We start from the raw sequence: 27783 nt of genomic DNA, 5'->3' as shown, positions 1-27783 counted from the left end.
CTAACATATACAATGAAGATTGGTTTCATGTGTGGGCTGAGTTTCAAGGGCCATTTTATATGCTAAACCCATGGGGTTTTCTCTTAGGTCCTTGTCTGGGCTCTAACAAATGGATTGCTTTATTTAATGGGTTCAACTATATTATAGGGCTAGCCTATAATTTTATGGGCCAATTCAATTAACAACTTTAATGGGCTATTATTAAATTTTAAAAATAGTCTACTCGTCTAATAAAAACCTTTTGAACTTTTTAATAAATTTCCAGGATTATTACTCAATAAATATAGGCTCATTTGCTCTATAAATAATAAATAGGCTTTACCTCAATTATTGAGTCTAATGAAAATCCTTAATTCTTCTTAATAAATTTTGGGATTATGACCTATTCAAAATCTCTTAATAAATCTCAACTTGGCTTGACAACAATGTTGACCCATTAATACCATCCACTAAACCTCGAGAAGCCTTAAAATTTTTGGGCCCATCAGTCTAATTAAAATTCATAACCAAAATCAATAAATAATAGCTTATCAGCTTATTCAAAATGGTTTATTCAACCTAATTTGAGATCAATAAAATTATCTATATTTTGACTTTATTAATATTGGACGGAGTTACTACATTAAATTTTGCTCATTCAGGTAACAATCATTGATATTCCTAAATTTAATTGAATAATGTATTGTATTACCGTATTATATTTCTTATCCTCTCATACTTACTTATAAAAGGGTCATAAAAATCATAATTTATAACAAACAAAGAATTTGAGATAAATAATATTCAATTTTAAAAAAATAAGTTTCATATATTAATAATTTTTAATTCTCTTACTATTTGTCATTAATTTTACAACATATATATTAGTTTATCTTTTAAGTCAAATAATGTAATAAAATAATATTATATATAATCATGGAGTGTATAAATATTTGATAGTTATTTTGTAAAAGAGTAATATTTATTATTAAAAAATAATATTTTTTTTTATATAAATTTCGTATTTATTTATTTTTATAAATAATTTAACATATATATTTTCCGCCAACAAAAAATATTAAATAGTATAATGTAACGGGGCGGGGAGACCGACTGGATGGTCAAAGCTGAAAGATATTCCCTAAGAACGCCACGTGGTCGAACTGTAGTGAGTGGAAGACCAAGCTATGGTTCGCTTCCCTGCCCTTTACTGGTTGCCTCACCAAAGTCTAGTCTTCGCAGCCTCGCTCCCTTTCTGTATGTAATCTTTGGTTCTTCGAATTTGAGCACGATCGTGTGTCCTTTTTCACGACGATCTGTTACGCGTAATCTGTCGCAACTGTTTTATGGAGGTAATTTCGCTGGGATTTGATGGTTGTGTTTAGTTTTTATTCAAAATTTTATCGTTGGATTGCTCAGAGAATCGTCGGACGTGAAGGAAATTCTAAAAATTTTAAAATTTTATTTTTGAGGTTCCGATTTCTCATATTCCTGCATACAAGTTTCTCAGCAACAGAGTTTCTGGTCAAACCTTCGGTTCCCAGTGGGGTTTTGTTTCCAACATTTTTTCCTCTTTTAGTTATGCCCTTTCATTTTCTGGTTATTTTGCTGCTTAGTTTTGATTTGGCTGTTGTAAATATGATCCGATTTCGTGGATGGTTTATAGGTTTGCATGCCTGTAGTGTGTTTATCATCTGTATTTACACAAATCAACACATTGCAGTAGGTCTTATTGTCTTTTCCAATGATGGGTCTCAACCCAGAAAAGATATAATAGTTTAATTGTTTGTTTCTAGTTATGACAATTTTTGAATGATCATACAAGTAATTTTAGGGATGTGATTTTTTAGGTTCAGGAGGAGACCAATAAGTCTGAGGCCCATTTGACATCCGCTGCAGCTTTTGTGGAGGGTGGAATCCAGGAAGCCTGCGATGATGCTTGCAGCATTTGCCTTGAATCCTTCTGTGATAGTGATCCTTCGACGGTATTATATACCTATTGCATTTCTGTACCTATCTTCTCTTGAGCTAGTATTCATATGCTGATTTAATACACCTTGTCTTTATTCTTTACACAGGTGACCAGTTGCAAGCACGAGTTTCATTTGCAATGTATACTTGAATGGTATTGCCTACGACTGCAATTCAAAAGCATCAAATTATCTGCTTTTGTACTATTGTAATCATTAGTAATAATCAAGGGTTAGATGGTCTGGTGCTGAGATGGGAGTGTTTATATATAAGATAATAATTGGGCTTCGAAACTACATAAATAAGTGTGAAGTGATGGACATGAAGGTAAGATTTGGGATCCCTTGTTACGCCTTTGTAAGGTGTTTGGTGCTGGCCTTGCCTCTAGCTCCTTAGTCATGGCTTTGACATTTATTTTTCAGAAGTGATATGTCTACAAAGACAATTATGAGAAGAAAACTTACAAAATGATCTGGTTTGATATGGTACATCAAATTTACTTTACAATAAAGAGTTTTACAATGTCACGTACTACATCAAGATACATTAGTTTGCAAAAGGTTTTTGTAATTCATTTTGTAGACTAAGCATTTCTCTCTAATTTTTTGAAGAATTATGCTGCATATGAGCTCAGTTACTAGAGCATCAATTTATTTTCTTTTTCCACTATTGTGATTGCTGGTAATGACCAAGGGTTTGGATGGTCTTGAGTTGAGATGGGAATGTTGACTCATGACTCCATAATGATAGTTGTACTGTGCCACTCTAATATAAATCAAGTGATTGCAATGAAGTCTATAATATGCGTTTTTAAGGTTCTAGGTGCCATGATTGCCTCTTGTTCCTTAGATAGAGCTTTGAAATGAATTATTAGTTTATTTATGATGTTTGAAGAATTAATCAGCCCACTTACCTTTCTTGTTTGCTAAGTTCTACTAATTTTTTGTGCTCCTTGAGTATTGCTAAATTAATTCAACAAAATAACAATTATATTACAAGCGTAGTATCTCACAGCTCCCTGATCTGTAACGATCCAAGGGAAGCACTAGTCATATATGCACTAGTCATAAAGCACTAGTCATAAAGCCTGATTGCACTTTGAAGAACTTACTTGGGACTTAAGACTTATATTCCTCTATCATCATTTGCTCACCCAATGTGAGACTAAATCATTTTAGGGCGTGACAATTGCGCATACTCAATACCCAGGTGTTCTTATCAGGGCTCTTGTCGCTCTGGTAGGGTCCCAATGCCATAGGAAGTAACTAAAGTGGCTCTAATACCAACTGTAATGACCAAAGGGAAGTGCTTGCCATATTTTTTCGTGTCCTCAAGCAAGCCTAGTCAAGATTACAATTCTTTTTTTTTTTAATAGGTAAACAAAGATAATATATTCATAGAAATAGGCAAAGCCTAGGTACACAGGAAGTATACATGAAGAATGCCTAGCTAGAGGTTACAATAGAAAGAAGAAGATCATGGACACTAAGTCCATTACAAACTATAGCCCCCGCCCATAAGAACAATGACTTAAAAAAGAAAAGTTTTACCTCATCCATTGTTCTCGCTTGATCTTTGAAACTTCTTGCATTTCTCTCCCTCCAAATACACCAAAACATGCATATTAGTACCAATCTCCAAATTGCCGCTACCTGAGAATCGCCGTGTAGTCTTTTTCAACTTGCTAGGAAATCCACTAATCTACAAGTCATAACCCAAAACAAACCAACTCTTGAGAAAAAATCATCCCACATAACCTTGGACACCTCACAGTGTAAAAACAGATGATCAACTGACTCTCTATGCTTCTTACACATACAACACCAATCTAGGACAATAACCCGTCGTTTCCTCAAGTTATCTACAGTGAGGATCTTGTCCAAAGATGCTATCCAAACAAAAAAAGCTGCTTTTGAAGGAGCTTTCGTCTGCCAAATGCTCTTCCACGGAAACATAGGCATTCCGGAGTTCGTAAGCTTTTGGTAGAAAGAATTGACAGAGAAAGTACCTTTATTAGAATGATTCCAATGCATCTTGTCACCGGTGCCCCCTAAAATACTTGGGGAATATAAAGCAGCAAAGAGCTCCGTGATAGACTCCAACTCCCAATCTTGGGTTGCTCTAATAAAGTCAATATTCTATTGAGGGGTACCGTTTAAAAAAACAAGAAGTTCGGCTATCGATGCCTCCTTTTCTCTAGCGAGCGCAAAGATAGCAGGGAAAGTATCTTGTAGACAATGGTTACCACACCATACATCAAACCAAAAACGGACACGCGAAGCATCGCCCACAACAAAATGTTCATGTCCTCGAAAGGTCCCCCAAAGGCTCCTAATGTATTTCCACAACCCCACTCCATGAGTGCCTCGTATCTCATTCGAGCACCAACCTCCCCAAGCTTCCCCGAACTGTGAATTCAATAACAGATTTCCATAAGGCCTTCCTCTCGTTTTGGTACCTCCACAGCCACTTACCCAAAAGAGCTTGATTGAATTTCATCAAGTGGCGAATCTCTAGCCCTCCCCCAGTGATTGGGGTACAAACTATTGACCAATTAATCAGGTGAAATTTGAACTCTTCCCCCAAACCACCCCATAAGAGATTCCTTTGTAACTTCTCGATGCGGTTAGCCACTTTTGTAAGAAACGAGAACAAAGACAAATAATAGGTGGGTAAGTTTGAAAGAGTGCTTTTAATCAAAGTCAACCTACTGCATTTTGACAGGTATAGCCTCTTCCAAGTAGCCAATCTGCTCTCTACCGTTTCGACCACATCATTCCAAATCCTTTCAGATTTAAAGTAGGCACCCAAAGGTAAGTCAAGATACTTCATAGGAAGCGAAGATATCTTGCATACCAAGGTAGTAGCTAACGTCTCCACATTGGGGACAACCCCCACTGGCACTATTTCCGACTTTGCAAGGTTGATGCTCAACCCTGATACTATAACAAAACAAGGAGTAGCACCCTCAAGGCTTGAACCTGACCAAGGTGTGCACCACAAAAGATGAGTGTCATCGGCAAAAAGCAGGTGCGAAATGTTGAGCTCGCCATTCCCCACCAGAAATCCATAGAGTAACCCTCCGTCCACCAGGCCCTCAATCATTTTACTGAGAGTTTCCATGACAAATAAAAAGAGGAGAGGAGAAAGCGGGTCTCCTTGCCTCAAGCCGCGAGAGGAGTTAAAGAAACCTACTGGTGAACCATTTACCAAGATAGAGAAATGAACTGAAGAGATGCAAAATTCTATCCATTTCTGCCATCTCCCCCTAAAACCACATCTGTCAAGTAAGTAAAGTAAGAACTTCTAGTTGATATGGTTATAAGCTTTCTCCATGTCTAGCTTACAAAGTAACCTAGGTTCTCTAGACTTCAATCAACAGTTCAAAACCTCATTTGCAATAAGTACCGAATCTAGGATTTGTCTACTTTGACAAATGCATTTTGCAGCTTTGAGATTAGTTTTTCCACTACTAATGCTCAATCTATTTGCTAGCACTTTGGACAAAATCTTATACACCTCATTCACAAGACTAATGGGGTGATAGTCTTTCATGTCCCTAGACCCCACCTTTTTGGGAACGAGGGCTAGAAAGGTGGCGTTGATACTCTTTTCAAATCTAGTGTCAGTATGAAATTCGTGAAAAACTTGCATAAGATCCTCCTTGACCACCTCCCAACAAGCTTGAAAGAAACCCAAGGTAAACCCGTCCGGACCGGGAGCCTTGTCACTTGCCATACCTCTAATTACGCTATACACTTTCTCTTCTTCAAATGGCCTCTCTAGCCACCCTGCACTCTGTTGGTCTAATGAAGAGAAAGACAAACCATCCACTTTCGGTCGCCAATTGTGCTCTTCCGATAGGAGTTGTTGATAATATCGTTTAATGTGGTTGTTGATTACCATCTAATCCGAGGAAATTGCCCCATCTACCATCAGTGTATCAATAGCATTGTTCCTCTTGTGGGAATTAGCCATCCTATGAAAAGATTTCGTGCACTTATCCCCCCCTTAAGCCAAAGCTCCCTTGTTTCTGTCGCCACGAAATCTCCTCCATCAAGGTTACTCTTTCAAGTTCTGCTACTACTTGACTCTTGCGAGTTTTTTCAAGTTCAGAAAGAAATCTGGCCTCCTCCTCTCCTTCCAGGCCCTGTAGCTCTCTACAAGAGCACACCTCTGCCGAAACACATTGCCAAAGACTTGTTCATTCCATTGCTTCAGATCTTGTTTCAAGGCTTTCAACTTCTTTGTCATAATGAAACTTGGGGAGTCGTAGAAACTGTAAGAAGTCCACCATAGTTTGACCCTGTCTACAAAACTGTAATTTTTAAGCCACATATGCTTAAATTTAAAATACCTTTTGCTTCCTTGGATGCCTCCACAGTCTAAAATAATGGGAAAATAATCCGAGCATAGCCGGGGCAACCTTCTTTGAACTACATCCGGGAAGTGAGACTCCCAATCAGGAGTTATAAAAAATCTATCAATCCTCGACCAAGATGGAGATTCTCGGTTATTGGACTAAGTAAACGTGCCTCCTGATAGTGGAATGTCCACAAGTTCCTATTCTGAAATAAAGTCAGAAGAATCTCTCATGGGTGGAGTGATACGAGATACACCCGACCTTTCGCTTGGAAAGCGCGAGGTGTTAAAAGCCCCCCCCTCCCCCAATGCAACTTGGTAGCTCCCACCAACTAAGAACTCCCGCCAATTCTTCCCATAAAACCTTCTCTCCAAATCAATATTTGGGCCATAAATACCAACAAATGCCCATTTGAAGCCATCTTCTAGATTTACAAAAGAGCATGCAACAGTAAGATCACCCACATACTCCACCATTTCCACCACCCTTTTGTCAAACATAATTAGAACTCCCCCAGATGCTCCTTTTGATGGAAGGTAAGACCACCTGACATGTTGCCCTCTCCATAGGTTGTGAATGATTTGTCTAGTAATAGATTCCAACTTAGTCTCTTGTAAATATATGATATCCTCCTTCCATTGGCAAAGTATGTTTCTGACTTGGAGCCGCTTATTAAGATCATGCAGCCTCCTCACGTTCCAAGATAATATTTTTGGCTTCATGGGACAACCATTTTACCCCTCCCCTTGCAATGCTCCCGATTGGAGCTCTTCTCGCCCCCATCCTCTTTCATTGCCCAAGCTAGCTTTCTGAGTTCTCTTTTTTTTTTTTTTTTTTTCCCAGACTCAAGGATTTATCGGTTTTGGATTGATCATACACAACCTCTATGGCTGTTAGTAAGGCCATAAATTCAGCTTCGAAACCCCCATAAGAAATCCCTACCAAGTGCCTAATATCCATTGCTTTCTTGATAACCCAATCTGACGCTTTGGGATGAAAAGAGTTGAGGGGAGTCGGATCATCCTCCCCATCCCTGTTATTTGAAAACAATACCAAAGATCCAGCCATATCACCTTCTAGGCTCGTCACTGTTTGCTGCACATTCCTAGCATGTTCGAAAACACTAATGTCCTCAGAAACCAGACCCACAACTTGCTCCGGCGCCAGGACCGCCTCCTTTGTCGCCGTGGTAGCAGGAGACAGCCTAGTAGATGCCGACGACAAAACCTGTGACACCACGAGCCCTGAAAGCCCACCCAAATCTGCAGTCGTCGACAGCGTGAAAGTCTGTGTCGACTCCGGGAGCCTTGTCGCCATTAGGGAGGTGGGAGGTAGGCCAGAAAAGCCGGCGACGAAGTCTGCGCCACCACAAGGGCCGACGGCCAAACCATTTGCTCCCCGTGCTCCAAAGGGTAGATCTGCGTATGTGAAGCCCAGTTGCATCGAAGGCGTTGCCGGCTTGAGGGGTTGCCGTCGTCGAGGTGAGTATGTCCTTCGGCCTGAGTTTCGGGGGTGGGTCCATGGGCCCAGTCACAGTCACGGGTCCAGGCACGGTCACTGGCCCCCTCGACACAACAGGTGGGTTATGTGGCCTCACTCCCAGAGGGGCCTCAGACCTCACTTCAGGCGTAATGGGCCCAGAAGTTGAGCCCATTTCAAAACAGGGCCCAACCTGTTTCATCTTCCAGCTCACCCGACTTTGGCCTCTCTAGCCCATCCCCACTTTGGTCTTTCCTATAACAGGCCTAAAGGGCTTCTTCCCTTTTTGAGACCCAAAGCCGTGGCCCAAGCCCATAGTCTAGCCTTTCTCTAAACTGAGTTTTCAGTTCCTTCCTAAGAGTTTTCAGTTCCTCCTTTACCCCACTAACTTCCTCTTTCAAATAAAACAGAGCCTTTGCATTTTACTTTCCACTACATAGATGTTTGACAGTGACCCACTATCCATTTTAGGTACCACGTTTCTGCCATCCTTTGCATTTTCGTCTGAGTGTTCCCCTACCAAGCACCCCTTTTTGTTTTTTCCATGATCTTCCATTCTGCTACCTGCACCACCCAACGCTCTACATATGACAACCTCTCCTTCTCCTTACCCTTGCCTTCCTTTCTGTCTAGCCATGGGGTCAAAAGAGGAGCCCGCTTAGAGGCAGCCCCCATTGACAAAGCAGACTTCAGCTCCATGGCCAGCAACTTCCAGCCCTTGCCTTCCATCCCTTCCGGGATTGCTAACAGCCCATGACCACCGGTGCCACTATCATAATCTGTAACTTCCAAGAATTGCCCGTATGTGTTAAGAGCGCCTATGAGCAAAGAGAGCTTTGGCTCCATCCCTATACATCTTATAAAAAACCTTCCTCCCCCCTGAAAATAAACAATCTTGTACAGAGTTTGCCAGCCACCGTGCACTAGCAAGATTGAGCAATAGCTCCTTAGTAACCTTCCTCCCCCTCGCCGTGATTCTGCAAAAGGTTCCTCCCTCCAATGACAAAACAAAAACTTGCCTATATTAAGGGATGCTTAAGGAACCTCATGCTAAACACAAAAATAGACTAAAGGGGACTTATTCCGGCAAGGAGTCACCGGAACAGACTACCCATAATAAAAGTTTATGGAGAGAATGGCTAAAGTGTACGGAGAGAAAGTGTACCAGGACTTAGAAACTATGTTTTCCAAGATTACAATTCAATCTCCCAGGAATCATTATATAGCTCTATGACACCTGGCAAATATTAGTGGATTATATTTATTTGAATTAATTCCTATGTTATCTATGTATTTCGGGTATGGATATATTTGTACAGTTGTATATGATTTATATGATTTGTAAGTTGAATATTTAGATTAAATATATAAGTATGGGAAACATATCTTATCCAACATTTGAATCCCTTTATGATAGGAAGTCAGATTTCGAATGGTTGATTTGGTGTAATCTATTTTTGACTACTTAATGAATGAGAAGGAATAGGAGGAGGTATTCAGTCAAAGAAAGAAATTTGTTATGGTATCAAGAGCAGGTTCATAATTTTTTTTGTTTCTACGAATTTTTTTCCTTTCTCGGCGCTGGCTGAGTTCGTGTTTGGCCTTCCATGTGCTTCTCGGTGCCTTCATTGTTTGTTCTTGGCCTCTCGTGAGACTATCGGTGTTGTCTGAGTTGAAGGCTGGGGTTCCTTGTGACTTTCGGCAACCTCTTGAGTGTTTCTTGTGCATTATCAGCGTTGTCTGCGTCGATTTTTGGAGTCTGTTTCAAAAAAAAAAATCCATCTATAGAGGTGATTATCGACACTCTGTTTCAGAGTGTATTGTGGATTTTTGAGGTTGTCGGCGCATTCTATGAATGATTTTTGGGCTGTGATACATTGTATTGCGTGTGGGTGATAATTTCTCAGACTATCGGCTTTATCTGGAGCAATTTGGTGCTTCTCGGCGAGGTTTGTTGCGGCTAGGGTTTCTTGTCTATCATGTCTTCTGAAATTAGAGATTCTCTTCTGGTTCGATTCAATGGAAAGAATTATGCTGCGTGGTCTTTTCAGTTTCAACTTTTAGTGAAAGGAAAGGAACTTTGGGGTCATATTGATGGGAGTAGTGTGGCACCATAAGACAAAGATCAGCGGGTTTCTTGGGAAAGCAAGGATGCCTGAGTCATTTGTTGGATTCTTGGATCTGTTGATCTCCCTATTATCTTGAATTTATGCTCATTCAAGAATGCTTGTGATATGTGGAATCATCTCAAGCGGCTGTATACTTAGAATAATGCAACTAGGAGATTTCAACTCGAACTAGAGATTTCAAATACCTTGACACATCTTATGATCCACCACCTTGTCGGCATACTTCTAGAGTCTCCAAACCCCTTATTGGTATGGTTTTCATCTCATTCTTCTATGTCTGCTACACTTTCTTCTATTGTTATTCCCTCCTCTTATAAGCAGGCTATGGAACATGAGTGTTGGATGCATGCCATGCAAGTATAAATGGATGCACTAGCGGTCAATGACACTTGGGATATTGTGTCTTGTCCTTCTTCTGTGACACCTATTGGTAGTAAGTGGGTGCATTCTGTGAAGCTTAGATCAGATGGGTCCCTTGAAAGATATAAAGCTCGTTTGCTAGCTTTGGGAAATAGACAAGAATATGGGATTGATTATGACGAGACGTTTGCTCCTGTTGCTAAGATGACGACTGTTCATCTCCTTCTTGCCATTGCCGCTTCTTAGTCTTGGCAATTGCATCAGATGGATGTGAAGAATGCTTTTCTTCTTGGTGATTTAAAAGAAGATATTTACATGAAACTTCCTTCTGGTATGCCCCTTTCCTCAGCTACTGATGTTGTATGCTGAAAAGGTCATTGTATGGTCTAAACAAGCTCCCAAAGCTTGGTTTGAGAAGTTCCGCAATACCTTACTTGAGTTTCAATTCACTCAGAGTGCATATGATGCTTCTTCGTTCCTTCATAAGAGTGATTCTGGTTTTGTTTTTCTGTTGGTCTATGTGGACGATATCATTATTACTGGATTCGATATTGAATTTATTCAAAGGGTTCAGATGCATCTTCATAGGGTTTTTCATATGAAAGATTTGGGACTATTGACTTATTTCTTGGGGCTGGAAGTTCACAATCAGCCACATGGGTTATTTATTAATCAACATAAATACACCTAGGACCTTGTTCAATTGGCTGGGTTGGGGGAGACTACTTCAGTTGATACTCCTATGGAAGTCAATGTGAAGTATCGGAAGGATGAGGGTGATTTAATTTCTGATCCTACATTATATAGGAAGCTTGTTGGTAGTCTAATCTACCTCACTATCGCATGTCCGGATATCTCATATGCTGTCCATATTGTCAGTAAATTTATGGACACTCCTAGGCACTTGCATTTAGTGGCTGTTCGTCGTATTATCAAATACTTGATTGGGACTCCTAACGATGGATTATTTTTTCTTGCTGGCACTTCTCTACAACTTATGGCTTATAGTGATGCTGATTGGGCTGGTTGCCCAGATTCTAGGCGTTCTACAACTGGGTGGTGCATCTTTCTTGGAGATTCACTCATCTCCTGGAAATGCAAGAAGCAAGAGTGTGTTTCTAAATCCTCTATTGAAGCTGAATATAGAGCTATGTCAGCAGCGTGCTCTGAGGTGATGTGGTTGCGGGGCATTCTTCAAGAGATTGGTTTTTCGCAAGACAAGCCAACTCCTCTTCATGGTGACAACACTAGTGCCATTCAAATTGCTGCCAATCCAGTATTTCACGAACATACCAAACATATTGAAGTAGATTGTCACTATATTCGTCAAGCCTATGAGGCTATGTCTATGATTCTTCCTCATCTTCAAGTAGCTGATATATTCACAAATGCAATGACAAGACAGTGGCATCAATTCCTAGTTAGCAAATTGATGCTAGTAGATACACCGGCATCAATTTGAGGGGGGATATTAGTGGATTATATTTATTTGAATTAATTCCTATGTTATCTATGTATTTCGGGTATAGATATATTTGTACAGCTGTATAGGATTTATATGATTTGTAAGTTGAATATTTAGATTAAGTAGATTAGTATGGGAAATATATCTTATCCAAGATTTGAATCCCTATAGGATAGGAAGTCAGATTTCGAATGGCTGATTTGGTGTAAGCTATTTTTGACTACTTAATGAATGAGAAGGAATAGGAGGAGGTATTCAGTCAAAGAAAGAAATTTGTTAGTAAAGAACCAATGGGGGACTTGAAAGTCATAACCCCATCATGGTGCACTCACTCAATGTGGGACTAAATTATTCTGGTGCACACGCTCTTTGCTTATTATTTCACTGCTATTTTCTTCTATCATCAAGACTCTTGAGACTTGATTTTACCTTCCATCCAGATTTAGAAACCTCATTAAGAGAGGTAAACCTTGTTCTTTCATTCCCAAATCAGTGTCTCTATTATCAAAGGACATCCTTATTTTCAGCAATGCCTTCTACAATTGGTGACCTAAAAATTTCTTTTGAAATGGCTGTGCAGATACCCTTTTAGGTTTTTCACATCTTTAAAATGTCAGTTTTGGTTAACTATAGTATTTTGTGCTTCAACTCATCAAGATCAGTCACTAGGATTCAATCAAAACCAAATTCACTTTTAGGTGCAAACCAGTCCACAACACTATCTACCTCAAGTGTTTGTTGGCTATGCATCCACTTGTCGCCCCATGTTATCATAGCTAATGTCATTTATGTTACCCTAACCAACAAGAAAACGGACCCAATACAGATCATAATCAGTAATACAGACTTTCCCTTGTCTGAATCCTTGCAAAAAGAACCTTCAAACTTTTGACTCTTCACCCCACCTTTGTAAATCTAATATATGTATGTGATTACTGTGAGAAACAACTGATGAAAACTTATTAAATAAATCCAAAAGAAAATAAAGAAAGCCTAGGGTATTACCTCTTAAAAACCTAGGTAGTTGAATCCTCTAAAGACTTATAACAATTCCAGCAACTCCTGCTTGAGGGTGGCTAGTCCAGATTATGACGGCCATAAATGTGTTTTCTTGAGGCTGGAACTTGGGGAAAAGACTGAATTTTATGGTGGGGAATTCTCATAGATATCGTATGCTTCTTGAATTAGGTCCCTTCAAGGTGGGCAGCTTGGGCTTTTTAAGTCCCTTTGTTCTTCTCCTATTTCTGCCAAAATTTGATTTTTGGGAACCCTCCTTTTTCCTACTTCAATTTGGAAAATGAATAAGATAACGTTTTATTGTAATTTCCCTAATCTGAGTACTTTAATTGTAAGTGTTTGACTTGTTATAGCCTATTTCCTAATCCGAGTACTTCACTTGTCTGAACACTTACCTAACTTGGACTACTCTCCTACTCCGCACAGTTTCCTTATCTGGACCTACAAATAATTCCATTTTGTTCTACATGCTAAACCTATCAATTGATCATACATGGATATTGTTCTCAATTCTTAGGGGCATTACAAAGGGTATAAGTAAATGGTGGGATCTTTAAAGTTTCACAGATCTAAAGCTGAAAGGAGCCAATTTGCCCTCTCGTGGCATGTTTTTTGGTGGTGGGGATAGGATGTTGATGCATTTATGATCTCAGATGGTATAGCTGTTTTAGTAGCTTCTTACTTGGAAGGATGCAGGAAAAATATTAATGGGACTCCTCCTTGAGGGTGCTAAATCTTTGAGAGTTAGGTTAATTGTGTATTTTTAGAGTTTTTCTGGGGCTGATACCTGACAACTTGGGAACATGTGCTTGTTTTGAGTTTGCAATGGATTGAGATATCGGAGGTCAAGTATTTATTTTTTTCTGCAACTCATAGTGATGCTTTTCATCAGAAACATGTTTGGTCTGTCCCCAAAGTCTCTTTACTTTGTTTGGATGGCTGCCTTGGAAAGATGTCTGAGGTTGTTCCTAGCAAATTGGTTTCATGTGTAGAAGGGAGGGGAAATTGTGACCATCTAGTTTTGGAATGCCACTATTTGATGTCCATCCCAAGCTGACGAACTTGCATTGTTTTCAAACATGGTCTGGTTTAAATCAGTTACATGCTCGAGATTTTTATCATCTCTTGAAATTTGTTGCATTACAAACTGATTTGACTCCAGTAATTATAGGGATATCTAAGTTTCTCTTTCAGTCATGTTGACTGGTACCATTTGTAAGAGACATAAACTTCTCATTGCAGGCCTAGTTGTTTAGTGAAGCATATTTGGTCAAGGTTTATCTATTTTTGCATTGTTGACATGGTCAGGATTCTTCCATGTCTAAAGATATGTTGATTTTTGTACAAGCTCTTTTAGTTTCAACTGTCCCTGGAACCCTAACTTCCCTTTAGAAGATCTTGCTAGTTGACAGAGTCTCTGATCAAAATTATCATGTTAAGGCTCTCATGGTATATTGAAGCCTATTAGAAATTTTAAGCCAAAATGCACTTGGGTTTCAAATTTTATTGCAATCTTGTAGGTGCCAGAGAAGCTCACAGTGTCCCATGTGTTGGCAATCTATCAGCCTGAAGGATCCCACCAGGTTTTCCCTGCTCATTTATTTATTAATTTAATTTTTTATGGTGGAAAGTTTTTATTTATTTGTTTGTTTGTTTATTTTTTTTCAGCCAGGAATTGCTCGAAGCAGTAGAACGAGAGAGGAGTTTTAGGTTCAATCCATCTAGAAATGCAACTATATTTCATCATCCAACTCTGGGGGATTTTGAGTTACAACATGTTTGTACTCTACTTATGCTGCTTTCCTGGTCTTGTCAATGCTAAATGGTTCATATAAAAAGCATTGCTTTTGTGGTTTATAGCAGTTACCAGTGGGCACAAGTGATGCTGAACTTGAAGAGCGTATAATTCAGCATTTAGCTGCTGCTGCTGCGATGGGACGAGCCCGCCACATTGCAAGAAGGGAAGGCCAAAGGAATAGGTCATCAGCTCAGGGTCGTCCTCAGTTCTTGGTATTCTCAACTCATAATAATGCACCCCCTGCTGCTCCTGCTCCAGCTCAGAGGGAGGAAGGTGAAAATGTTCCTGAATCCACTGTGGCTGCTGTTTCTTCACCTAATATGACTGTGGGAGAACAACCTTCACAACTGACTTCAGCTGTACCTTCTCCCCAAGCTGACCTGATTTCTGCCTCAGCATCAGGTTCAAGTAGTCTTGCTGCTAACCAACATGGGTCAGATAGGTACTTTTTTAATGCTACATCAATGCCATTCTTTAACTTCCTTCTCTGATTCCATTCCTTAGTTAAAATATCTAATAAATGCATACTTCTTTGACTTTGAATTTTTTCCTGTGCATTTCATCAATTTCCATCCACTAGGACCGCTATTCAACCAATTCCAAGTAGTCAAGACGGAGCTGGACCTTCAGACCTCCAATCATTGTCAGAATCAATAAAGTCTCGACTAAATGCAGTGTCAATCAGGTACTAACTTAAGTAAACATTCCATTTGTGCTAGGTCAATAAACCTGCTGAGTTTTTCTAAGGGCTGGTGTATATCTGCATTTCATTATTCATTTCAGATACAAAGAATCCATTTCGAAAAGCACGAAAGGGTGGAGGGAGAAATTATTCTCACGTAATACTTCTATGGCAGATCTTGGTTCTGAAGTTAAAAGAGAGGTAAATGCAGGGATTGCAACTGTATCACGCATGATGGAGCGTCTGGAAACTAGAGACAATAGTAGAACAAGTGCTGCTTCTGTGTCAAATGGTTCAGATAATAATTCAGTTGCAGAATTAGACAATGCGTATACATTAGAGACTCGTGGTGACAATTCTTTGAGGGACACAAATAAGCAAGTTTCAGATGCTGCTGGTTCCAGTTCAACATAAGCATTAGTTCTGCAACTGTATCGACGTAAAGAATTTCCTTTTATAAAGGTAAGTTGTGAAGTTCAACTTTTCTGCACTGAACTGCATATGCAAATGCTTATAGTTTTTATCCAAATTTTATTAAACCACTTAGTTATTTTATATGCATGTTTTCATTGCATATTTCTCATCCTGCCCCATGGTTGATACTTTATAATCGGTTTTCCTTGCTTATTGTCTTTTTCTTTATGCTTTATCGTTTTTTAGTGGCATTGTGTGATACTGCTTGGAGTACGAATAATTTGTAGTACTATTTTTTCAGCTATTTCTCTTTCAATATATTGCTTGATGATAATGGGAGTTGATTGAGAAAATATACTAGAAAACATTTTTTAGAAGCTTGGAGTATGAGCGTGATGCCAGGATTGCTTTCAAGATCACCATTTTTCAGATATCTATTGGTCAATGTACTCAAAGCTGAAAGCTCATCAAGGCATTAGGACCGTGAGAGACTTTGTGCCAAAAGGACACTTGGACTGATTTATACGAAATCAGTAGCATCTTAGGGTGCATTTGACCAAAACAAAAATTCCAAACACAAAAAATTTAAAATTATTTTGAAAAAGGAACAACTTCCACACCCTGTATACTGAATATAAAAAATTCACCGGAAGGGAGACATGTGATGCCATAAGCTGGCAGACCTGCTCCTGATGTAGCGAGTGGCAGATCCATTGATATTGAGCCAAGAGGGCATGTATTTGCCTCCACTCACCCTGCCACCACTGCCACACAATGGGGGAAGATCTCCCAGCACACAATGCAAGGGAGATTTGCTCCAACATTGTGCAGTGGCAGGGAGATATGCCCCACCTCTGGTTGCTGAGTAGTGGTGGATGGGCTGTCTTACCCTTTCTGCCGTTGAGGGACTCACTGTCATGGATGGAAGCCCTTCACCTTGCGAGCGGTGTGTGAAGGTACCCTCCACCACAATGGTTGTAGGGATCCATCACCTTTTTTTTAATTTTCAGTTTTTAATTTCTTTCTAGGAAACCCCCAAGGGTTGGCTCAAGTGGTTAAAGGCCTTAGTCTTGATGGTATGCTCCCTCCAAGTCTGAGGTTCAAATCCTCTTGGGTGCAAACAATTTCTAGGGGCCGTTGGACTGGGGGAACTTCCCCTTGAATTTCCCGTAGTGCACTTGCGTGAAACTCCTTGCCGAGAGCCTGTGCACCATCGGGATTAGTTCGGACTTTGTTTTTGGACACCCGGTGCCAATAAAAAAATCCTTCTAGGATTTCCTTGCTTAATAATATATAGCATAAACTATGGTCTGTACCCAATACGTGAAAGTGGGTTGGGAATTCAGAATTTGTTGGTTTTCAACAAGACTTTATTGGGTAAATGGTTATGGAGATATCACGAAGAGAGAGGAGCTTTGTGGAGGGTGATCATAGATTTAAAATATGGTGGATTGTGGGAAGGATGGTGCTTGAATGAGCTGAGCGGACGACATGGGGTGGGGCTTTGGAAACACATAAGAAGAGGCTGGACCAATCTCCATCGAAAACACAGTTTGTAGTTGGGGATGACTCAAGAATTTAATTCTAGAATGACTTATGGTGTGGAGATCAAATCGTCAAAGAAGCCTACCCAATACTATACAACATCGCACAAAGAAAGGTGGCTACAGTAGTAGAGCTTGTGGATATCTCTAGTGGCTCTCCCCAATGGAATATTATTTTCCTTAGAGCTGCCCAAGATTGGGAAATTAACAAATTTACAGATTTTTTCAATGTTGTGTACAATTGTAGAGTGATTGGAGGAGCGGATAAGATGATGTGGTTACCATCCAAGAAGGGGAAATTTACTGTACAGTCGTACCATAAGTCTCTTATGACACACTCTACAAGAACATTCTCATGGAAGAACACATGGAAGACTAAGGCCCCCCAAAAGCTTCTTTTTTTGTATGGACAACTTCATTAGGGAAGATTCTCACATTAGAATCTTAGATAATCTACGGAAACGCCGACTTATTGTATTGGATTTGTGTTGCATGTGTAAGAAAAGTGGTGAGTCTATGGACCACCTATTATTGCATTGTGATGTAGCCAGGAGCTTGTGGAACAAGATTTTTGCAAGAGTGGGACTCTTTTGGGTAATGCCAAGAAGGGTTGTTGACTTTTTGGCCAGTTGGCAAGGCATATGGGGTAACTCTCAAATTGCAGCTATGTGGAAGATGATACCGACCTGCCTATGTTGGTGCATATGGATGGAGAGGAACAGTTGGAGTTTTGAGGATCGTGAACGGACAATGGACGAGCTTAGAATTTTTTTTCTTCACACTTTATTCCATTGGTCAATTGTAATAGACTTTAATGGCATGAATGTACATGATTTTCTTGTAGCTTTAGACAGTCATGCCTAGGTGTGGCTCTTGTATATGTCCTGTGTATTTGGCTTCGCTTATTTCCAATAAAATTCTTATTTATTGATAAAAAAAAATATAGCATAAACTACTTCCAAGCGATACAGTAATTACAGAAAATTTAACAATCCCACAACACTTTTCAGGATGCTACTGGTGAAGTGAAAGCAAAAGATGCTTTTGTTTTTTAGTGAGTAAAAATTTTTTTTATTAAAAGCACGTGGGCAGCAATCCAAGTACACCTAGAATATACATTAGGACACCTAACTAGTAAGAAGAAGAAATAGAGGAAAATCATTGAAATCTAGAAAGCTAGTGAATTGAGAGCTATTGGGAGCAGCCATGGAAACATAGGACTTGAGTGTTGTGGTTTTTAACTCTGTAATTTCCTCTCAAAATCTTCAAAAGTTTGTGCATTGCATTCTTGTAAAATACACCACATTAAGTATATAGGAACCATCCTCCGAACTCTTACATTTCTATGACTCTCGGAAGGATTCTACAAACATGCCAACAAATCCACCAGCTTGGACATAACCCACTCAATTCCAAAAGTGCTCAATATAGCAACCCATAAGTTCCTAGCCTACTCACAATGTAGTAGAAGATCATGCTTATCCCATTTAACTTGCTCGAACAACACCATTCCATTACTACTTTATGTCTTTGTTCCAAGTTATCCATCTTTAAGATCGCTCCTCAAGATTTTATGAAGATGGATAGCTTGGAACAGATACATGGAGTAGTACTGGAATGTGGAGGATAAAATGGGTATCTCTATATTTCTGGCTTGTTCTTTTCAAAATGTGGAGTATAATTTTAGGTGGGCTTTTGCTGGAATTTATGGGCCGATTGTGGACAATAGTAGAAACATTCTATGGGAGGAGTTAGTCAGATTACACAGCTGGTGGGACCTACCTTGTTGTATAGGAGGGGACTTTAATGTTATAAGATTCCCAAGTGAAAGATCGGGAGATAGCAGGTTGTGGCCAGCAATGTTGAGTTATCGGGACTGTATTTTTGACTTGAGGTTCGTGGACATTCCTCTCATGGGTGGTGGTCCAATAACCAAATGTGGTCTAGATTGGACAGATTCTTAGTTTTCCCTGAGTGGGAAACTCATTACCCATAATTATGTCAGAAAAGACTACCTCGCCTATATTTCGACCATTTTCCCATCCTATTGGACTGTGATTCAAGGAGGATGGAGATACTTTAAGTTCAAGAATATGTGGCTAACAACTGAAGGCTTTGTGGAACGGGTTAGGCAATGGTGGTCCTCTTATCAGATCCAAGGCACGCCTAGTTTTTTTCTTGCAGGTAAATTGAAAGTTTTAAAGAAAGATCTAAAGCTTTGGAATGTGAAGTTTTTTGGAGATATAGGCAATCGCAAGAAGTCACTATTGGAGGAGCTTCAAGAGGTCGAGAGGGCACAGGAGGGATGGGCCCTTGCTTTGGAGGAACTCTCTCGGAGTACAAAACTACTTTCAAAACTAGAGAAGGCTACCTTATTGGAGGAGATATCTTGGCGGCAAAAATCTTGAGCTTTGTGGTTGAAAGAAGGTGATCGAAGCACAAAATTTTTTTATAGAATGACCAATTCCCGTTGGAGAATTAATGCCATTGAGATGATGAATTTTGATAGAGCTGTTTGCACAGAGATACCTGTGATTCACGAACATGTTGCTGGTTATTTTGAACAGTTGCTTACCAAGCCAGAGGGGTGGAGGCCGAAGATTGATGGGCTAGCATTTGAGTCCACTGAGTAGTAGAATGCCTCTTGGTTGGAGAGGCCATTTGAGGAGACTTAGGTTCATGAAGTGGTGAAGAAGATGGTCAAAGACAAAGCATTTGGTCCAGATGAATTTTCTCTGGGTTTCTTCCAATCTTGTTAGGAAGTGGTGAAGGAGGATTTGATGAAGGTATTTGATGAATTTTTTTTAGTTGGAAAATTTGAGAAAAGTCTAGTGCCACTTTTATTACACTTAATCTTGTGAATGAGGTGTATAAAATCATTTCCAAAGAGCTTGCAAATTGTCTAGGAGAAGTTTTGGGGCGGATCATTACAAAACCCCACAACACATTCGTACAGGGAAGACAAATATTGGACTTAGTACTCATCGTCAATGAATGCCTAGATAATAGATTAAAATCTGGCAATCTGGATCTTTATGCAAGTTGGATATGGAGAAGGCCTGCGATCATGTTAGTTGAGATTTCCTGTTGTACTTGTTTGGGAGGTGTGGTTTTGGGGAGAGGTGGTGCTCATGGATTAGGTGGTGTATATCGACAGTGAGGTTCACAGTTTTGGTGAACGGTAGTCATGGAGGTATTGAGCAGAATGATTACAGCTATGGCAAACAATGGTTTCTTGGCTGGATTTTCAGTTGGTGATATAAACTGCAGTACTCTTAACATTTCTCACTTGTTCGCAAATAACACCTTTTTCTGAGGTAGATCAAAACCAGATTCAGGTACTAAGGGTACTTCTAATTTGCTTTGAGGCTGTATTAGGGTTGAAAGTGAATTTATTTAAGTCAGAGTTGGACCTAGTTGGCAACGTTTGTAACGTCTGGCTGTTGGCTAACACTCGGATGTAAAGTCTCCTCTTTCCCTATTAATTAATTACCTTGGTCTTCCTTTGGGGGCTGCCTCTAGGGCTAACCCATTTGGGATGAAGTCATTGAGAAGACTGAACGTAGATTGGCAGGTTGGAAGAAGTTGTGTTTTTCGAAAAGTGGTAGGATGATCATAATCAAAAGCCCTCTATCAAATCTACCAACTTATTTTTTATCCTTGTTCCCAATTCCAACAAGTGTGGCAACATGAATTGAGAAATTACATTGTGATTTTTTGTGGAGTGGACTTGGGGATGAATTCAAATTTCATCTGGTCAAGTGGGATAAGATATGCTCCTCAATCTCTTTGGGTGGTTTGGGAATTAGAAATTTTAGGGTGTTTAATCGGGCTTTACTTGGAAAATAGTTCTGGCGTTATAATATGGAACAGGAAGCTTTATGGAAGTCGGTGATTGATTTCAAGTATGGAGGCTTGTGGGGGGATGGTGCTCTAGGGACGTACTTGGGGTTTATGGTGTTGTAATATGGAAGCACATTACCCAAGCGACGTCGACTCTTCTAAAGATCTTATCCCATAACACCCTTGTTCTCTCACAATGCAACAGTAGGTGGTCCATAGATTCCCCATTCTTTTTACACAATTAGCACCAATCCATCACGACACAACCCCTATTCCTCAAATTGTATGTGGTCAAAATCTTCCCAAGGGCCACAGTCCATACAAAGAAAGTCACTTTAGAAGGCACACGAGACCTCCATATATTCTTCCAAGGGAAATCAACATTAGCTTGTGATCTCAATAATTTGTAATACTCCTTGACTGTACACTTCTTGCTACCATTAGACCTCCACTGCATCTTATTCCCCTGTGTTGTGGTGTTCCCCATAGAGTATATCAATCTGAAAAAATCTGAAACAGAGGGTAATTTCCAATCATGAATATCCCGATTGAAGAGGATATTCCACTAGGGAGGGCCATGAGACGATGTTCGCAACTCTGCCACAGTAGCATCATTGTTAGCTGCAATATGATAGAGAGTTGGAAAAACTGTATTAAGAGCGCAATCCCCACACCAAACATCATGCCAAAACCTTACTCTAATACCCTCTCCAACCACGAAATGGATATGACTTACAAAGCTTGTCCAACCCTTCCTAATAAATATCCATAAGCCCACGTTGTACCCCCCCCCCCCCCCCAAAAAAAAAAAAAAAGCACTTTCGTGTCTACAATCAATAATCTCCCTCCACCACGACTCCCCCTAATTCCTCCATAACCATTTCCTCAACAAAGCTTTATCAAAGGTCCTTAAGTTGCACACTACCAATCCCCCATTCAAAATTAGGGAACAAACTTTATTCCAATGCACGAGATAGAATTTCTTCTCCTCTCCCACTCCCCCCCACAAGAAGGCCCGAAATAATTTCTTCATCTTGTTCGCCACCCCTGAGGTAAAGGGAACAATGATAGATAAAAAATAGGTGGGAAGATTCATTAAGGTACTCTTTAGTAATGTGAGTCGACCACATTTCGATAAATAGATCTGTTTCCAACCAGCCAACATTTTCTCTATTTTCTCCACGACCCGATCCCAAATGGCTCTAGCCTTAAAAGTCGCTCCCAACGGCAGGCCCAAATATTTCATTGGCAACGAGGACACTTTACAATCCAAGAGACTTGCCAAGCTGTTGATACAAGGCACTGCACCCACCGCAACCATCTCGGACTTCTCAAATTCACCTTAAGCCCCGACACGGCTTCAAAGCATAATAAGAGTGCTCGTAGAGATTGAATTTGGCCGTGATCCGCTTCACAAAAAGGAAGAGTATTGTCTGCAAATAAGAGATGTGAGATGAAGATAGAACATTAATACCCTCACCCACTGAAAATCCTGAAAGAAAGCCACCTCCAACAGCTGCCTTTACCATCCAACCAAGTACCTCCATAACTATTACAAAGAGAAAGGGGATAATGGGTCCCCTTGCCTCAAACCACAGGAACTATTAAAAAAACCAGCAGGGGTGCCATTCACTAACACCGAGAACTGGCCGGTGGAAACCAGGAAATCCACCTATCACCAAAGCCACACCCCCAAGCAAGTATATAAGAAAATCTCAGTTCACGTGATCATAAGCCTTTTTCATATCAAGCTTGCATAGAATACTAGGAACTCCCTCCCGCAGCCTATGATCCAAGCACTCATTGGCAATAAGGACCGATTCTAGAATTTGTCTCCTCCAAACAAACGCATTTTGAGGCTTAGAGATAATTTGTTCCAATACTAGGCTTGGTTAGCAAGAACCTTAGAAATGATCTTGTATACTCTACCCACAAGGCCACAAGGCTTATAGGATGGAACTTCTCAATTGTTGTAGCCCCATGTTTCTTTGGAATAAGAGCAATGAATGTTGCATTGAGGCACTTTTCTAATTTTTGATAGGAGTGGAACTCTCCAAAAACCTGCAATACATCACATTTTATAACATCTCAATAGGCTTGAAAGAATCCCATCGAAAAGCCATCTGGACCTGGTGCTCTGTCCTTGTCCATGCTAAGAATGACCTTATAAATCTCATCTTCATCAAAAGGTCTTTCCAGCCAACTCGCACTCTGCGAATCAATAGACTCAAACAACAGATTATCAAGCTTCGGCCTCCAACAAGCCGGTTCCGTGAGGAGATTCTTATAGTAATGCACAACATAGTTTTCTAATTCTGAGGTGGAAGTAAGCACTTGAGTACTTGAAAGAAGTGTCTCAATGGCATTGTTGCGCCTATGTGAATTAACCACCTTATGAAAGAATTTTGTATGTTCATCGCCGCCTTTCAACCAAAGGGCCTTGGATTTTTGTCGCCAAGAAGTCTCCTCCATCAATAGTATCCTCTCCAGATCTATCACTATCGAGCTCTTTCTCAATGATACCTCCTCCAAGGTGTCTCCCATCAACTCTCTCTCCTCTAACTCTTGCAGTTCCTTTGTAAGAGTAGTTTTTTGGTTAACAATGTTACCAAAGACTTCCAAATTTCACTTCTTAATATCTAGCTTCAGGGCCTTAAGCTTGCCTGCAAGAATGAAGCTAGGGGTGTCTGTAAATTGATAGGAAGCTCACCAATGGCGCACCCTCTCTACAAAACCGGCATTTGCTAACCACATATTTTCAAACTTAAAATACTGGCGTCCCCCTGGATTCCCCCGCAATCTAACAAGATGGGAAAGTGATCCGAGCAAATACGGAGCAGCCTCTTCTGACACAATTCCGGAAAGTGGGCCTCCCATGAAGGAGACACGAGAAATCTATCCAATCGCGACCAACCCCAACTATTAGACCAAGTGAACTCGCCACCAACCATGGGGAGATCCATAAGATCTAGATAAAAAATGAATTCTGAGAACTCCTCCATGGCTAAGGAGGTTCGATGATTCCCCGATCGTTCGCTAGAAAAGCGAGTGATGTTGAAGTCCCCACCCATACACCACGGCACCTCCCATAACCAATATAAATCCGCCAATTCATCCCAAAGCCTTCTTCTATCTCTGTCCATGTATGGCCCATAAATGCCTACAAAAGCCCACTCCCACCCATCTACCACATTTTTAAAGCGGCTAGCAACCAAAAAAGTACCAACACACTCCTCTTTTATCCCACATTAGGAGTATGCCACCTGATGCTTCGGACGAAGCCAAACATGAACAGCCCACATACGAGCACCCCCACAAACTTTGAATTATCCTTCTATCAATGACTCACAATTTTGTTTCTTGAAAACACACATCAACCTTCCACATTCGCAATAAAGATTTAATGCAGACGCACTTGTTGCGATCATTAAGCCCCCTCACATTCTAAGAGAGGATCTTAGGTTTCATTAACAGTAGTGGCCCCCCTCCCTTTCAATCTATCCCTTCCACCATTTCCCTCCTTTGCTTCGTAGTTAATAGAACATTTGAGCCTTTTGAGTTCCCTATCTCTCTTTGTGCGGACTTCGATCTACAAGATTCAATGGCCACAAGGAGAGCTCTGAATTGTTCTTCAAATCCTATGCAAGAGACCTCAACGCAAGCTTGCATCTCCTCAACCTTCTTAAACACCCACTCCGGGATGAACCTTTCTGGGTTGGGGCTAGGAGGGAGCATGCGTATTGGGTCAGCATCCCCCCATCGAAACAAAGCCCCTTCACAAACAGCCAACTGTAGATCCACTTCATTTGACCCCCCCTCCACAGGGAACAACTCATTTCTCTTATTGCCCCCTCCATTTTTCAGTGATGTTTCCTGGTCTAGTATGTCGGTTGGGGGATCCGAGACTACATCCCATCTCTGCCCAGCCCCTTTGACTAGAACTTCACATTCCGATGGACTACGCATCTGAGAAAACATCGTGGATTCACCCACGACCACCATCGCGTGGTTCTGAAAGTGGGGAGGTGCCGGCAGCCACTACAGTATCACAAAGGGCTTCAGATGCATCCACGACCACCATCGCATGGTTCTGTGCAGGTTTTAAAGGTGGGGATGTGCTGGTGACCACTTCAGGCTCACAAAGGGCTTTGAACGCATCCACAACCACCATCGCGTGGTTTTGTGCAGGTTCCTAAGGTGTAGGTGCGCCGGCAACCACTTCAGAAGCCCCAAGGGCATCGCTGCTGCTGGATCTCTCATCGCCGTTGGGATCTAGTGCCACCGCCAACGTAGTCACTGACTCGACCACCATCGGCTCATACGCTTCATAAACAAAATTTTCAAGTTACTTGTTAGGGTGCAGCTTAGTAGTCCAAGGGTAGGCTTGGGATGAACTATAGACTTGGACATCTCGAGTTTGATTCCACAATAGGGTTTTCTGGATTACCTGATACAAGGTTAGTAATACTAGATACAATTCTAGAGTGTGCAAGTCCCGCACAATCCATTTGAGAAAAATGAAAATTTTCATGTGAGTGCCAAGTGTGACCTACTTTTTTTCAATGTCTCTGTGTGTGGCTTGCCCATCCTAGGATTATATATATAATTTTCCTTGTGTTTATGAGGTTTACCCTCTAGGGTGGATCGAAAGGACCTGCCTTGGTGAGGTTCAACATTGTAAATGAAAAATAAATAATTTTTTCAAGCAGTACCCATGAAGATTCTGTATGTGTGGACTGAGCATGGATAGGATTAGTTGCCAATGAAAAATTCAATCTGTGGCAAGGATTGTCAAATACACAATGCCGATACATGTTTCCAGAAACTTGAAGCGAACCACTATTATATAGGTCCTATCCATTGTGAGAATCCTAGTTTTCACTGATTCTATAGTAACTACTTGTTATGACCTCACATTTGCAATTTCTGCATAGAATTGTAACTCTGATGGAACATACTTCTTTAATTTCAGGTAGACTTCCCTTTCCCTGATATGAGATGCTGTGCGTATGATGCCTGGCCTTCCTCTTCAGGCCATTTGATTATCCTGTATATGTGAAAAAGAGCCTAGGGCGATTGATACCCTGTTTGGAATAAAGACACCAGATCGACAGCTCCTGCAGTCAATGTGTTTGTAAATCGATATATATATATATATATATATATATATATATATATATATATATATTAAGAAGGACTTAATCATGGATATATTCTACAAAGCTGCACTGATTCTAGGGATGTTATCAATGTTTTATGCCTACATGAGCACTTTGGAACATATTTGATATAATATATTCTCCATCGTATGCACTTGTATTGGGGGGAAGAAAGAAATTCTACTTCGATTTGGTATTTGATATTTGGATTGAACTGTCTTAGTGCAGGCTACAAGCCGTGGATTTTCTTACCTTAGTTGTCTGGGGTTGCTTTTAGCATTGACCAATAAGAGTTCAAATGATCCTTGATTTATCGGTTTGATCATTTTATGGCTTCTCTCGTGACTACCACACTTTTTTTTTTTTTTTTAACATGGACTAGGGGGGAGGGGATTCGATCCTTGGTTCGGCCTCATTTATTTTCACCAATGAGATGAGTTGAAATTAAAGTTAAAAAGTTGAATAAAATATTGTTAGAATATATTTTTTAATATTATTTTTGTTTTAAGATTTGAAAAAGTTGAATTGTTTATTTTATTTTGTATTAGAAGTTGAGAAAATTGTAATGATTAGATGAGATGAAATGTTTTTTGAAAACAAATTTACTTTTAGTGAAAAATCAAGGTGTTGCCAATTGATTTGAAGGATCTTGGCTACCACACCCCGTTATATAAACCATCTACTTAAATTTCTTCATTTTGTTTGCAGACCCATTTGCCATCTCACCACCCCGAAACTCCAAACCATAGGCCATTCCTTGGTGTTTTTTTGTGGGTACATAAATATCTAATCCTACATACATAAACAAAATAGAACACTGGAAACCATCCCAAACGATATTGATCCCAACCTCGATCACTCAACGAAGGAAACGATCGACATTGTGAATCGATAAATGATAGAAGTGCAACAAACAGAGCATTTGGAGAAAACAAAGAAGCGGATTTTAATGCACATCTCAATAGCAGTGGTAACAAGTACAAATGACAGTGAAGCCAAAGTGGTGGCGATTAAAATAAGTTGAATAACGTCAAAAAATAACGGAGGATCGATCAACTATAGGTGGGAGTTGTACAAACTGTAATACCCGATTAGGAGAAACTGAGCAATCGTGCATACAACAAACCAAAAACACAGATGAATCTAAGAGAGATTCACTCAAAAATGTAAACCCTGAAAATTTATGGGCAATATCGAAAGTTAATTGTCAAAGTGTAAATATAAAAAATTTTTGGGCAGAATGTAAAAATCTAAACGTTTAGGGTATATAAATAATTTAATTATCAAAACATATAACGTGTTCAGATTCACTAGCTCCCTGTACGAGAACTACTACACACACCACGCCGATCGATTGAGACAACTTATCAAGCACTTGTGGGAAAACTGTAAGACCATTTCTTGATCATGATTAAGTTTTTTTTTTTTTTTTAAATAAACATTTCAATATATTTTGAAAGAAATAAATCAATTGCATATAAAAATATTCTTGTATAGAAGTTTTCTACTTATATTCCATGTCACTGGGAATGACACTTCCAATACTCTACATGAAAAGAACAAAATAATGAAACTTACTC

At 40.0% G+C, this 27783-nt stretch overlaps 1 protein-coding gene across 2 annotated transcripts; it reads left to right on the top strand.

Annotated features, from left to right (window-relative positions):
- Positions 1-1105: 1105 nt before the first annotated feature.
- LOC109013998 (E3 ubiquitin-protein ligase RHF2A) lies at positions 1106-26462 on the top strand. 2 transcript variants are annotated; one of them, XM_018996294.2, is made up of 9 exons: positions 1106-1331; positions 1830-1964; positions 2058-2104; positions 14284-14346; positions 14432-14540; positions 14627-15003; positions 15142-15246; positions 15345-15705; positions 26017-26462. In XM_018996294.2, the coding sequence occupies exons 1-8, from the start codon at positions 1326-1328 to the stop codon at positions 15655-15657; spliced, it is 1155 nt and encodes a 384-aa protein (XP_018851839.1). In that variant the 5' UTR covers positions 1106-1325; the 3' UTR covers positions 15658-15705; positions 26017-26462. The 2 variants fall into 2 exon arrangements, with proteins under 2 accessions (XP_018851839.1, XP_018851838.1); XM_018996293.2 differs by having other exon boundaries at positions 14624-15003.
- Positions 26463-27783: the final 1321 nt, after the last annotated feature.

The sequence above is a fragment of the Juglans regia genome, chromosome 14, assembly GCF_001411555.2.
Source record: "Juglans regia cultivar Chandler chromosome 14, Walnut 2.0, whole genome shotgun sequence".
Taxonomy (NCBI): domain Eukaryota; kingdom Viridiplantae; phylum Streptophyta; class Magnoliopsida; order Fagales; family Juglandaceae; genus Juglans; species Juglans regia.
Note: the sequence above shows the minus strand (reverse complement) of the source record. Positions and strands in the feature narration are given on the sequence as shown.

Coding starts and splice junctions, on each gene's coding strand:
- LOC109013998 (XM_018996293.2), top strand. Junction 2,105..14,283: donor TTGCAATGTATACTTGAATG/GTATTGCCTACG, acceptor GCAATCTTGTAG/GTGCCAGAGAAGCTCACAGT. Junction 14,541..14,623: donor GGGATTTTGAGTTACAACAT/GTTTGTACTCTA, acceptor TGTGGTTTATAG/CAGTTACCAGTGGGCACAAG.